General features: G+C 34.3%; 1 protein-coding gene across 7 annotated transcripts in view; it reads right to left on the reverse strand.

Annotated features, from left to right (window-relative positions):
• The window catches only part of PRPF40A (pre-mRNA processing factor 40 homolog A), a 60,541-nt gene that overhangs the window by 42,205 nt on the left and 2,659 nt on the right, over nt 1-15,677 (reverse strand). For all 7 annotated transcript variants that reach the window (XM_043487463.1, XM_043487462.1, XM_043487460.1 and 4 more), the window contains exons 3-5: nt 3,966-4,046; nt 2,841-2,871; nt 819-835 (exon numbers count right to left, since the gene is read on the reverse strand). In XM_043487463.1, the coding sequence (XP_043343398.1) occupies nt 819-835; nt 2,841-2,871; nt 3,966-4,046 (129 nt within the window). The remainder of the gene's footprint in view (nt 1-818; nt 836-2,840; nt 2,872-3,965; nt 4,047-15,677) is intronic.

The raw sequence follows: 15,677 nt of genomic DNA on the forward strand, positions 1-15,677 counted from the left end.
AGAATCCCTTAGACTGCAAGGAGTTCTAGCTAGTCACTTCTAAAGGAAATCAATCCTGCATATTCATTGGAAGGAGTGATGCTGAAGCTTAAGCTCCAATACTTTGGCCACCTGATGCGAACAGCCAATTGACTGGAAAGGACCCTGATGCTAGGAAAGATTGAGGACAAAAGGAGAAGGGGACAACAGAGGATGAGATGGTCAGACAGCATCATTGATTCAGTGGACATGAATTTGAGTAAACTCTGAGAGATAGTGGAGGACAGTGGAACCTGACGAGCTGCAGTCCATGGGGTTGCAAAGAGCTGAACACAATTTACTGACTGAACAACAACAGTCTCTCATTAAGTCCCAGGAAAATTATTTTTTAAAATAAATCATTCAAATAATTTTTCAACCTTTGCCACAGAAAAGAAAGGAAAAGGGTTCAACTGGGTAGATGATCTCTAAAACAGAATAAGGTTAGTCTTTCCTGGTGGTCCAGTGGTTAAGAATCTGCCTGCCAGTGCAGGGGACATAGCTTTGATCCCTGATCAGGGAAAATTCCACACACCTTGGGACAACTAAGCTGGTGCATCTCAACTACTGAGTCAGTGCTATACCACCCATGCTTTGTAACAAGAGAAGCCACCACAACAAGAAGCCCATGGACCACAACTAGAGAGTAGCCCTCACACGCCGCAAGCAGAAAAAGTACATGCACAACAAAGATGACTCAGCACAGCCAAAAGTAAATAATAAATAACATTTAAAATACAAAGAATCAATGTAGCAGGTAAACAATTATAAGGAAATAAATATATTCCAATGGTACTTACTGCGCCAGAAGTTGTACCTAAAAAAAAATTGGGGGAAGAGTATTACAATATGATAAATCATGCTGTCCTTGAGTTAACAGCTTTAAAACATTTATTCATACTACTTTTTCTCCTCATGCCATCACACTAAGTATCCTAAGACTGTCCCATATGACTTATGTGCTTGCTCTCTTTCCCACAAAAACATCCATAGTGCAAAGCACTTTCAGAATTAAGTTGGCACTTTGAACTTTCAATCTACAAACTCACTTGACAGCCGTTAGAGAAGCTAACAGCTTGCCTCTTGTTTCTCCTCTTTCTATCATTACAGCTGTCCCATCTTGACTAATTCCTGTTTCTTTGCTATACTGCTGATAGTAATGAATGTGTATAGTAATGTATAGTAATGAGTGTTTCAGACCTCTGATTCTATTCTTTAAAGTGAAAGCCACTCAGTCATGTCTGATTCTTTGCGACTCCATGGACTGTAGCCTGCCAGACTCCTCTGTCCATGGAATTCTCTAGGCCAGAATACTGGAGTGGGTAGCTGTTTCCTTCTCCAGGGTATCTTCCCAACCCAGGGATCAAACCCAGGTCTCCTGCATTGCAGGCAGATCCTTTACTGCCTGAGCCACCAGGGAAGCCCTCTATGCTTTAGGTTTATGACAATTTCAATTATCTAGGTTCCAAAACATATGCTGTATAATACAGGATCCTTTGGCCATCACATATCCCTGTTTAAATTAGATTAAGTAAAATTTTAACGCTCAGTTCCTCCTGTGCACTAGCCACATTTCAATACTCAATAATTACATGTGGCTATATATGACACTACAGATTACAGAACTCCTTCCTTGCAGAAAGTTCTATTAGATGGTACTATCTTAAACTACTACCAAAGCCCTCTTAAGACATAAAAGGAAATCCACATTAGTTACAAAGTTCATACAAATAATCTTTAACTTTAGAAACAAGTAGCTTAAAATTATATGTAAAACAATGACTGTAAAAAGAAAACAAAACTAAGTACATAGATACTAAACAGCAATCAAAAGCAGCTAGTATGAAATATCAGTAAGAGAGCCAGAGCATTTAAAAACTAAAAAGAAAATGTTAAGGTAATTTTCCAGGATTATTTAGGGTAATAGTAACCAGCTCGATACCTAAATAGACCTAAAATACTATTCTAAAGTATATCAGAATATCGTGACAGCTTAAATGATGAAATCCATGAAACATCTTAAAAAGATCAACTATGACCCATATAAACCCACATACTACTGCATTTTAAACATGTTTCAACTGATAATGTTTAGAAGAAAAAATGTTTTGGCAGAATCATGGGACAAAGTACACCATCTAGATTACATGGAACATTACTTGTGTATAATTGAAGCATTATTATTATACACTAAAGTCATACTAGTTATTTATAACACTTATAGGTAACCTGCTGGAAAAAAAAAATATGCATTATCAGAGGACTTACAAACTACATAGACCAAGCAGGTACCAAAAAAATGACTGAAGTAGTCCAGAAGGCTGAGAGTGCATAATTGATATCTGAACTATGGAGTCCCTATCCCATTCCACAAGGTTTGCTGAATATAAATATGGACTCAACCAGAATTTTTAATTCAAATATTCTTTGAGTATCTACTGTACTGAGAAGGACCACTGTAAATATTAAAAGTACAGATCATCCAACTTTAAAATAAATTCAATCTTTGTGTCAAATGATAAATTCAACTTTATATAAGCCTGCAGATTTTAATGTTAGCAACTAATTATAAAATTTAAAAACATTGTCTGGGCCAAAGTATATCCTGTAGACCAAATTTGGTCCCAGAATTCCATACCTAAAATTATGACAATTTCTTATGGATTTAATTATGAACGCTATTAAAAAAAACAAAAAACAAAACAAAAACAAAAACTGGGAGCTGATTATAATGCCCAAGAGACACTGTTTTATTCCTCATTCGAGAACGGTTGTGAGTGTCTATATTAAGTCTAGTGTATCACCATAAATGGTATACATACCTGCTGCTACATCCATATTATTTACTCCTGGCTGTAAGAATAAAAAATGAAATTAGTAACATTTACTTTGCACAAGCTATATTTTATATACAATCCTCATAAAGCATAGTCAATCAACCCCTTCTCTGTATTAATTCTCTAGTCACTGACTCAAAAATTTTGGTTAAGTTTTAGTGATCCTGGTTCCCTAAGCTTGCTATAAATTGTTAAAAACAAAACAGTAACCTACAGCTACTGAAGCACTTTAAATGTTTTATTTATATGATCATAAGTTATATATAAAAAATCCATAATTCTCAAGATCCAAAAAGCCGAAAACCTTTTAAGTTTGGCATCAAAACTCATCACAGTGGTCAAAGCTATCCTGAGTAACAGTAATTCTTTAGTCTTATTTATCCCACATCAGAATAAACATCTCTATGTTCTGCTTTAGAAATATGTGTTAGAAATTAAAGGGCACTGGCCAAGACCCCGTGGGAAATTTTTACATAATTATTACATACTATATGCAGTGTACTACTTTGTAATATTAAAAACAAACTTTGAAATGTATCTGCACCTAGGGGTTTTGGAGAAGTCACCGCAAACCTACTATCCTAGTGAAGTATGCCACATCTGTTCATTAAAACCAACCAATAAGTAAGTCACACTAATTTTAATATCATAATGATTTCTATATTGCTATACTATCTAATACAGTCTAATAGGGTGATAAGATTATTCAAGAATTTTCTAAGTAATGTGCCATAGCTGAAGTCTCATGAATTGTGGATTTCAAATGAAATCTGATTTCTAAATTTAGGATCCAGTATTAAATCACATCACATCAACTTTTAATCAGCACTCAGTAGAGCATATGTCTACTGTTTAAGATTAGAATGCTACTAGGGCAATTAAATGCTTCTAGCTAACAAATCATGCTTTTCAGAATTCTAGACTTGCTTAATGTAGAATAACTAAGGATGTATATTTATTATAAATAACTTAAAAAGTCCTTGTAATTTCCATCTTATAGTACTCAGGAGGCTCTTAAATGACTAACACGAATGCCTGCAAAATATATATGCTGTTTCATACACAAAAGAAATCAAAACATCACACAAAAAGTTATTTTCACAAGATTACCGGTAAGGCAGGCTGCATGGAAGCCTGAGACATATGAGACATCATCATTCCAGGCATTACTGAAGACATCATTCCAGGCATCTAGAACAAAAGTAAAAAAAAATTACTATGTAAAACCAAAGCACCTAATAAGATTTCAAGAATCTGGTTATTAAAGCAACTGTGTACAATTTAAGATTAAAACCCAATGAATACTATACTAGATGAACAGCATGCTTAGTAAGTGCTTGTTGAATGAATGAAGTTATTTTATTAACGATCTATTTATGTGTGTGTTATCATAATTACTTTAACAAGTACATTTAAAAGTTGAGATTATGTGGTATTTGTAACCTAAAATTTAAGAATATTCATTTCCTTTTAACTCAAAACCAACGTTTTTTACCCTTCTTTGGAGCAAGGTAAGAATTTTTTTTCAGTGTTTCTCACCTTTGTTTTTTAATATCTGTATTAAATAATTTTTATATTCATCTGGTCTTTTTAAAACCTCTAAGTCAAAGGTGCTTGTAACTTGTGGACATTAAACAAATACATAAGCAATAGACTTTTCAAACTCAAATCTATGCTCAAATCTATAAAGAAAAACTTAAAGCACATATACATATGCATATCTGAAAAAAGAAAGTATTAGCTTGATAGCTTAATCTCATCTACCAATGACTGTCATCCAAACCTATGAATAAATCTTCACTACTATGAATAAAAATCACAAAAACTGACACAAATTTCCAAAGGATTTGTCATATATTTAGTACAATCTCACATCATAATTTTAATATGAACAAATGTAAGGAAAACATGAAGAGAGATAAAATTATATAAAACAATCACAGGTACTGGAACAAGGTAACCAGTTATTCAGCAGTTTCAAATTAAATGAGCAATCTAAAAAATAGGAACAACAAAAAAGAAGCACATTGGTCCACAGGAACATATAAAGCCTACTGAAAGTAGAGGAGAGCACTCAAACACTGATGTTTATTACTTGTGAAAGTCAGTCAACTCATGATGCAAAACCAGGCTAAGTATCATTAAAATGAAGTTGTATGGTATTTATGGATGAAAAAAATTAACAAAAAAAGCCTTTTATTCTTCAAAACATTCAATAAATTGTTTAAACATCACTAAACAAGAACTTGACAGAAAACATGTGACTAGAATTTGAAATATAGGTCAAATAATGTTTTCTTTTTTAAAGTACAGAATTTCAAAACAAATTATTGACGAGCCTCTACAACCCCATGACTAACAGAATTAGGCTTTTTCTCCTTCTTCCTTCAACAGATAGATCCTCACAATTAATTCTGCTTTAGGCTAACAGCAAAGTATGTTTGAATTCTTAAAAAACTAAGTAACAAATTATGAGGGGAAGCATAGTGGGGAACAGAGAGAAATGGCCTGCTATTAAAATGGTCTGTATATAAAATCAAAAGCTAGTAACACATCCCCAAACTAGGATTCTAAGCCAAACAGAGAAACCAAAGTCTTTCCTCATAAGAATTAAAGACACTGAAGGGAAAAGATAAACTGGGAATATGAGATGAACAGATGCACACTATCATATACAAAATGAACAGCAAGGACTTACTGTACAGTCCAGAGAACTATATTCAACATCTTGTAATAAACTATAATGAAAAATTAAAAAAAAGAATATACATGTATATATACACGTATAACCAAATCACTGCACTGTACACCTGAACACAATATTGCAAATCAACTAGACTTCAATTAAAAGAAAAATAAATTCCACATTAATACCAAAATTGTGGCCACGAAGACTTTTGTGGCAACATGTAAAATGCTTATGACTGGGAAAAAGTGATAATCAAAATAGTGCATACACTATGATTAAAATTTTGAAACACAGATATATATACCATAAAATCTGGAATAAAATTTACCAGAAATGATAATATGGGTTATTTATTTCTCATTCTACTTTTCAAACCTTCTGGAATGATGTCTTTAAAACTAAACAACCAAACTGAAAGAATTCTGTCCTAATTTTACTTCTTAAAAAAAGGATTAAAGACATTTTAAAAGTGGGGTAAAATCTCCATCATGCAATAGAATATTTCCACATGACAGAAGTACAAACGACTGTGCAGATAAATTAAATTGCAAACTGAAATACTCTACTTCAGTAAGACACCGTGATCAAAGCCCATCTTAAAACAAAGCACAAAAGGGCTTACATATAACAAAAATTTTACTAGACCAGGTCAATGAGATAGCAAAGAATATCTGAAGAGAATTTGACAGAGTTCTCTCAATTGTTCTTCTTCCCACACTTCAGATTTTAAAACATCTCAAAAATTTGCCTTTATAGATTAGTACTCGTGCTACTGGTTACATGATGAAATTTAATGTCAAATAAAAAGTTAAATTCTCCCTCTGAATCTCTGTATATTTTGAAGGGTAGCAACCAGTTAAAAGCTTGTTCATCCTAACAAACACTGGTAAGATTCTTAAATTATGTACAACTGACTATCAGGCAAGAACACTGGACTGGGTTGCCATTTCCTTCTCCAGGGAATCTCCCCTGACTCTGGCATCCAACTTGCATCTCTCCTGCATTGGCAGGCGGGTTCTTTATCACTAGCACCACCTAGGAAGCCCTCTAAAAGTAAACAGATCTTTAGTTTAATTCTAAAGCTAAACTGTTACATTATTAACATGAAACCAAGGGACAAAAACATAAATATGCAAAGTACTGTTTCTCATGAAAAACTATTACAAGAATCTGATAAAATTAAGAGCTCCTACAGAGACTTGCACATCATAGAAAAGCTTGTTTCTCAAAGTCTGAAAAATCTATTTTGCAGAACTGCTACGATTTCCACTTTGCATTAATTCTAGGATACACCTAATATGGAGATGCATGTGTCAACCTGCCTGACTGAAGCTGAATTCCTTTGGAGGATTTGTGTTGACTGATGCCAGTCACTTGGCAGCATCATCAATCTGAGACCATTACATTTTTCTAAGTTACTTATTTGTTTTAACACCACAATGGTAATGGGAATCTAGGCTGCAAGCTTATGACAGAACTGGCTTGTGGTTTAAATCCTCAGAAGTGACTTTTTTGCCTTACGGCAACCGACTCCAGTACTCTTGCCTAGAAAATCCCATGGACGGAGGAGCCTGGTGCAGGCTACTGTCCATGGGGTCACAAAGAGTTGGACACGACTGAGCGATTTCACTTCACTTTTGCCCAATTAGCAAAGTCGAGACATTTGAGTTGCTTTGCTGTCCCTTTTTACATGGCAGATTATCTCTTGCTTCACAGGCAGGGAACAGCCCTTTGGCATCCCAACTGTATCCACAGACTTCTCATTTAAGTTTGTTTTCTCTCACTCAGGGCATGTAATATTCTGTTGGCCAAAGAGTCTGGATTTTTCCAAAAATCCAAACAAACTCTTTGGCCAATACAATATAATGGAATTTCTCATCAATAATGAGATCTTAAGTTCAACAAAGACAGGATATTCATTCAAAATGGTTAAAGGGAACAATTCTTGCACAGTTGCTACAATAATGCCACAACAAATTCCATAAGCCAGATCCTCTTAAAGCTTCGAAGTGGTAGCTTACACTAAGCTTGCTGAGAAGCACACTAAAAAATTACAAATGACCCTGTAGAGCTTCACAAATTTCTACTTAAGCTACTTTAGCAAATATATTAAGTGCTATAATTAAGAATTTTTAGTTGTTAGGAGACAAAGAAAGAATGAGAAGGGTGAAAGGCATACTTGAGATATAAACTAAATTGCCTAAAATATTAAGCATCTAAATATAATGGACACTTCGGCACCTTTAAAAAAATAACTCATACACAACTTGATGTGCTTTTTCAAAGTAGGCAGGCAATGATTTGAGTGATATATTTCTCTTTTTTTAATGATAAAAGTTAAATCAAGAAAATCTCTTGAAAATTCTAAGAATCATCCATTTGCAGAAAGTAAAAAAAATGAGTAAAAACTAGGGAGCACCACACAATCCACTCAGTCATTCTTAGCATCCTAGTTTAGAAAATTTCTCATGTTAGACAAAAACAAGCATGATTCATTGATCACTCTAGATATTTTAATTTTAAAAAAATTTCAGTAATAAAAGCAGTCCTGTTAATGCTACAGCAAATTAGTTACACAAAATGTAAATTAGCCCAATTTTATTATGATATGAAAACAAAAGTGCACATCTTCACGTTGGCACCTCAAAATTTCTTTTCTTCATAATTATTTCCTGAAGTTTCTCCTGTTGGAAAGAAATCACATAACCTAACTTATTTTTTGTCTAAATATTAACTCTTGAATTTGGCTGACTTTTGAAAGACCACTCTCGCTCCCCTTGTAGCTGGAAACTGGTAAGTTTGAGTCTCGCCTTTACATTTGGTTCCTTTTAAATGTGCTAAAGTTAATTCCACAACACACTCTACAGAGCCTAGTAAGTATAGTATTTAAAGACAACTATTTCCTATACCACTAACTTACCTTATATATAAATATATGAATGCAAAATATTAAGTTTTGAATAAATGTGAAAACTACATCTTTGAATGTAACTAAATGTTCATTCAATTGGAAATAAATAGAAACACCTGTTTAAAGCATATTCTTAACAACCCAAAATAAGTGGCTGCATTCTGGGACAATCATTTACTTCCTCTTCATCTACAGTTACAAATAAACTCCAGACATCTGTCACTTTCTGATACAACATTTAAACAAAAAAATAGATAATATTTGCAAAACCACTTCCACATGGAGTAAAACCTTCCATTTAATAAGTCAACCTCCAGTAGTCATTATTAGTTTGCTAAATTCTTTTAACCTGGAGACTTTAGAATCACTGAAGTAAAACATTATTCCTTCAAATTCTAAGGTGTAATGTAATGGCATAATCTCATACAGAAATACAAGGAAGCAGCCTAGTACAGCTATTAAGTATACTCTGGAATCAGACTGCCAGAATTCCTACCCTAGTTGTGTGACCCTGGGCAACTTTCCTTAACCCTCAATTTCCTCACCCACAATACGAGGAAATACTCATCTGATAGGATTGTTGTAGGAATTAAAGGGAATAACACATGAATACACACAAGCACTTAAAGCAGCACTCAATAAATGAAAGTTGTTTTATTACAACTGCTCTCCAACTCATATAAAGTATCCCTCATGTTGCCCCTTCTTTAGTCTATTCCCTAGCTATCTGTTAGATAGAACTTCAGTTCTTTAAAGACATCTAGTAAATACTGTAAAACCATCACTTTCAGTAGGAATCAAAACAAGTAACAAGAGGTCAATCCTAGATTAAGGGTCACATTTAGTGCTAGCTCCTCAGTGTCACTTTACAAGTCACCCAACTCTCCAAGCCTTATTATTCCTCTCTAAAATCTAGCCAATCCACTTTTGAATCTGGTTGGATCAAATTCAATAGGGCATATGAATCAGTTATATACAAACATGGTGATAAAAATTATGATTTTAACACAGATTAGGTATCAGTTCTACTTCCTGAAACCTTACAAAACTATACGAAAAAAGAGCAAGTAAGGAGTTTAAAATATTTAGTTCACTGTCTCTTGTCAAACCCAAAACTTCTTAAATGAAGGTATGGAAAATATATGTGACACGAAAACTTAGAGAGGACCTGAATAAAAATGAACTTTTAATTTTTAAAAAGCTCTAAACATACTGGGGACACACACAAATTGTGGTGTTTCATGTCACATGCAATTAAAGATTTTATAAAACTTACTCTAAAAAGTCAACTAAGCCTCTTTCTGGATTCAAGTCCTCTAGGACAAAAGCAAAGAGGGACATAAGACTATTACTACCCTAAATGCTTTAAACTAGATTTACTATTGTATCTAGCTAAATCACTAGATATTTGTCTACATGAAACTTAATTACACAGATATAGCAGAGACTCAAAACACCTGCAGTAGACAACATTATGATTAGTGCTTGCATCTGCAGAAGGAAAGAGTGACTGTCTACTTTATTTAATAAAAATATGATAAAAAATATGCAATCATCTTAAAATCATCGTTCTGAGCATTAGTAACTTTCTTGATACCTGAGGACCAAATAAAGTATACCAAGTCCATGTTTTCAAACAGAAACTTAATGCTCATTCGTTAATCAAAATTCAGGAAGTCTTAGCCCAAACAGATCAGGAGCTAATTATGAAAATTGTTTTAAAAATAATTGAGATGAAAATTTTGTTAAAAAAAAAAAAAGCCTAAGACAAAGCAAACTACATTTCAACTCAGTTCTCACTTGCTGACATGTTTAGTCCTTTAAGAGATTTGGCAAACAGCAACTCGCAGATTTGGAGAATATTCATATTTTCACTTTGAGAGCAGTGGATTACTAATTAAGAAAGAAGCAGATTTTCTCTCAAGCCCAACATGCAAAAATATTTAGTGACCACCAACTACAATGAACCTTTTTTAATAAGTAGAAGAAACATGATTACTTGACTAGGGAGAAAAAAGCAAATATAAAAGTCATTTTCACTAAATATCCAAGTATCTACAACTATCATGACAATCCAATCAGCAGGTGAAAGATGAGAAAACCGAGTTTGGCCAGGCATCTGAGTAATTCCTTAAGTTCCCTGAGTGCAGGGTACACAAACAGTGTTCGTCTTTTTACTGATGCATAGTCAAGAAGAGGCTTAACGCCTACTGACTAAAATGGATAGTCTACTGGCTAAATTGACAACAGAAACGTGAAGATATGGAAATAGGAAATAAGAATGCAAGACCAACGACAACTTTACGAGACACTGTATATCCACAGATTCCTACTTATAAACCTTTACAACTTAGGCCAATTATTTCTACAAAAACTCTAGTACACTAGTACATAGCTGTGTGTATATATATAGGTGCCAAATCTATATCTATTGATATACTACTTCATAATGACCAGAAGTTATGCCATCAAAATTTCTAATAAATCCAATTAAAAACCAACGAGTTAGCCTGTTACAATCTATTCTTTCCTTTTTCCTTTACTTTGGATTGTGCCTCGTGGCATGCAGGATCTCAGTTCCTCCACCAGCGGTGGAACCTGTGCCCCTACCCCTGCAGTGGAAGCACATACTTAACTACTGGACCAGCAGGGAAGTCCTTTTATTCACTTTCCTTTTTTGATCCCACCATTAATGAATACATTTGTTGCACTTTACAAGCTGTTACATTTATGTGTGTTAATACTTACTAATTTCAATGTTGCTCTGGGCTTCCTTGGGAGCTCAGAGGATAAGGAGTCCACCTGCAATGCATGAGACCTGGGTTCAATCCCTGGGTTGGGAAGATCCCCTGGAGAAGGGAATGGTAACCCACTCCAGTATTCTTGCCTGGAGAACTCCAAGGACAGAGCAGCCAGGCAGGCTACAGTCCATGGGGTCACAGAGATTCAGACACGACTGAGCGACTAACACACACACACACGTTTATGTGTGTTAATATGCCCTTTTCTCCTAAAAAGCAGACTAAATGGATAAATGTTCCCAATCCATTTCTCACAAAATGTTAAATTTCAGGCAATGTTAATTCTATGCAATGTGATAGACAAAGCAAAATAAACAGACAAGGGGGGCAGTAATGGAAACTGCAGAAGTGGGGGAGGGAAAGATGGCCAAATAAAACTGAAAATACTAGGTAAAAAGTTTTAAAAGGCTTCAGCAAAACTTGACATCTTTAGAAAATACTGCACCCTGTGAATCTCAGGGCAGGTACCCCAGGGGCTAAGGGGTATAGTTCATTCTTCCAAAATGACACAGTCTCCTTAACATCTCTCCAAGTAATCCCCATATACTTAGAAATACTACTCCAGCTGAAGTTTTTGAATAAATTCATACTTAAATAAGTTGCCATGTAAAGATAATGAAATTAAAACCTATCAAAATCTCACTGTATTCACAGGCCAAAAGTTATATCAACACGTTAGGTATGGGTCAATCTCTTTTTTAAAATGTACTCACCTGGGTAATATAAATGCATAAAGAAAGTTACCCAGATTCAACAATCTGTAAGTAGACAACCTAAAAAAAAAATCTTTTTGTCACTGGCTAATGTCCAATTACACGGGAAGGACTTTGTGAACACCCAAAAATGACGATAACTTAAAAGCAACAACAAATCAACTTATAACATTAGTCATAGTCAGATCAATCTAAGATAACAATATACTGGTTCTGGAAGGCCTATATTTCAAATCATTTCTCCCTAGGGTATGGAAAAATATGTGGCAAAACTTAAAAGAGATGATCACCAATGAAGTCATACAGACAGAAATACACTTGCCTGTAATTTAAAGTAAATGGAAGTAACTTCTTTAATTTTATTCACCAAACAAATATTACTTACGTATTTCATCTTATTTCTCTTCCATTTTTGTCAAATGAAAAATCAATTGTAAAGGCAGACTCTAAAAATAAGTGGTAGCAATGTAAAGTCATAAGTAACTACTGAAAACAGTTACATGTAACTGACTGATCTCCTGGCTTATATTGTAGGAAAGAGTATCTGTGTTTGTTTCATTCATTCAACAAGTAATTTACTGAGCACCCATGATGTGCCAAGAACTGTGCTCAGCACTACAGATTTCTTAAAAGTTCAGATCACAGCCTCTGCCCTCTAAGAGCTTACAATCTATTACTCATTGAAAAGACAAAGCAAGTAAAACCATAATAAAACAAGGCTAGAATAAGTGAAACAGTAAGAGTTATGGGCAGATTACATAGGATTTTATTTTGATAATCTGAAGGGAGATGTATGCTGGGCAAATTTATTGCTGAGAACCTCTTGGAGAAGACAGGACTTGAAATGGCAGAATTTAGGTAAATAAAGTAAAGTTCACAGTGGTAATGAGCTGGTGGGGGCAGAAGAGCAAGAAAAACACAAGCTTGGTCGTGAAATAATATAATCACTCAAAATACCATGAGAAGACCAGTCCGAATTCATATTAGGGAATGCAAAGGCATGCAGCTCAGAATCATGCTTTGAATTATACACCAAGAGATCACTGAAAGTTAAGTTGTAGAAAGTAGATGTTAAGCTATAGGCACAGGAAAACACTGAAAGTTCTAGGGCAAGAAAATAACTCACTGAAATCTAAAAAGTTTTTGAGGGGACAAGCTTGAAGCAAGAAAACTAGCTAAAAAGTTGTAACGATATCCAAGGCATGATGCAGCTCAGATAGCAACAGGAACAGAAATAAGGTCAATAAAAACCTGCCTTATTCAATATGAGAATAAGAAAATCCAACTTAAAGAGGAATTACTCATTTATCAATTTAACTAACAAAAGCAAAAAGAAAAAATACTGAATAACTAGAATTAGGGAGGCATTACTAAAAGAATTTCTTATTTTCTTATATATCAACGCATAAAATCTTATATATATCATCTATCCTTATCAAATGATTTAAATTGAATCATAGGCTGTTAGAGCTGAAAGGGACCTTAATTCTTTTATTCTACTCTTCTCATTAAAAGAAGAGAAAAATTAAGAATTAAAGAGAGGGGAAAAAAGATGGGGAGGAAGACTCTCTTGGGCTTAACTGAAGAAAAAAAATCACCTGTATAAGGACAGTTTATGTTGTAGAAAAGACAACAGAAGAGTAAGATGTGAAAATATTTTAAAGCAAAACATTATTTACAATACACATAGAGAAAGAAGACAGCTTCATACATATCTTAATACAATCTCTTACTGGAAATAACATTTATACAACTTGTAAGGTCCCTTCCAACTGTAAGATCCTATAATTCTATAAAAGTAGAAGCAAAACTTTCCCATCGGAAGCTACTGTACAATAAGAAAGGTAAATTTAACTTACAGGATAAACTTCAAAGAGTATTATTAAGCCCTATTTGATAATTTCCAAATGCTTATTACTACTAACAGATTGAGTCTGAATTCTAAAAAGGGCATTATAGGTTATCTTCTGAATTAAAACAAATGAAAACATACTACTCCTTTAATCATTTGCTCTAATTTCAAAAAATACAAACTCTGGCTAACGTAGACTGTTACGTTCAGTCTGCATATTATTTTACAAACAAATTTTAAAATTTCATGTCACGTTCAATAGCATTCCAAATACCATAATCATTTAGCAAGTAAGACTGCCACCAATTATAGTCCTCAGCTGGCCCCAGAATGAGATCTTAATGTGAACTAGACAATATACATGAAGGTTCTATAACCTTCAGTTGCCAAGTCTAAAGAATCTGTGAATTAACTTTTTAAAATTGGATGGCAGAACCCTATCAACTTTGTGTCACTGCAGCCAACTATATAGGCACCCTGCTTCTTATTATCTTCTGACCACTTACTGCTCACTAACACTTCTGAGGTTGGGTAGAAAGACGACACGATGCAGAAAGAAAGATCAAGTTTGAGAATTATCAACTTATTTTAAGGTAGTTTTTTACAGGGCTTTAAATTAGATTCCTGGATACATGATTATATTATTCATGCCCTCTCAGTCTGCTATAACACCTAAAAAAAGCATTTGTTTTACCATGATCTGGGCTCCATATTTGTTAGATACCAAGAGGGAAAAAAGGGAATAACCTAATTTAAGGGGGGGAAAAAAAGGGATTCTCTTCATTTCCTCAAAGCTGGACTCTTAAGTCATTCAATCATTATCCTAAAAGGAGCCAACAGAGACAGACAGACTTTTACACATCTAAATAGTCAGGGTAAGCATAAAGGCACAAAAGCTTAAAGGGCATTCCTGGTCTAGGAAAAATGTAGGAGAAAACCACAAGGTAAAAGTATCTGAATGGATGTGTACCAAGTAGCAAACAACCTTACTAGGAAGACGGTCACTATAAAGTCAAGAGAAAGGGCCAGAAAGCAAACTGTGACCAGCTTATGTCAATGAGGTACATGAATACTTAAAAAATAAAATAATATCTGCATGTTACTCGAAATGACTAGCTGGTATCTTGGTTTTGGTAGTGCAATAGCACCAATATAGCAAGGGTAAGCAGGTCAATCCCTTGCAAAACTTACCTTGATTGGCCCAATGGAAACAGAAGGCCCCAGAAAAGAGAGAAGCATCTGGCAGTAGCAAATTGTTTTATTTTATCTTTCTGTGGAAAGAAACTAATTTTAAATAAGAACCAGAGCATTTAAAGAATAAATATTTTTTTAAAGCTCATTATCTAGTTAGAGCAGCTCTACTAAGAAAACAAGAAGAGCTCCTTGCTGTTTAGAGATGGAATGAAACAGAAGAGGAATCAGAGTTGTTTCTCCATCACCTAGGGAGTTTTAAAACTTGTGTTATCCTAAAGTAACATAAATAGTTCTTTTATTTAAAGAACTCCTACAAGTAGAATCTTTTGGGCCTGGTGCCTTTGAATAAAGACTTTTATACAAAATTAAGGGCTATATTTCAAATAAAAAAGAGGATAAACCACTTGACATTAAGCCCTTCTACTCGAGTTTAAAAAAAAAAAAGACACAGAGTGAGCTCCTGTCTCCACTGCAATTTCACCAATAACTCAAACCATCAAGGTTTAAATGATTATCAAAGCAAATGATGCCCCCAACTGGCAGAAAGCTCATACCTAATTGACTGGCTTTCCAAAATATTATCCTAAACAGTTGATGATTTATCCAGATACTAAATGGAAAGAACCCAGCCACCAAAGGATATGTGTATTACAGAACCTAAC

The sequence above is a fragment of the Cervus canadensis genome, chromosome 15 (genome assembly GCF_019320065.1).
Source record: "Cervus canadensis isolate Bull #8, Minnesota chromosome 15, ASM1932006v1, whole genome shotgun sequence".
NCBI classification, from domain to species: Eukaryota; Metazoa; Chordata; class Mammalia; order Artiodactyla; family Cervidae; genus Cervus; species Cervus canadensis.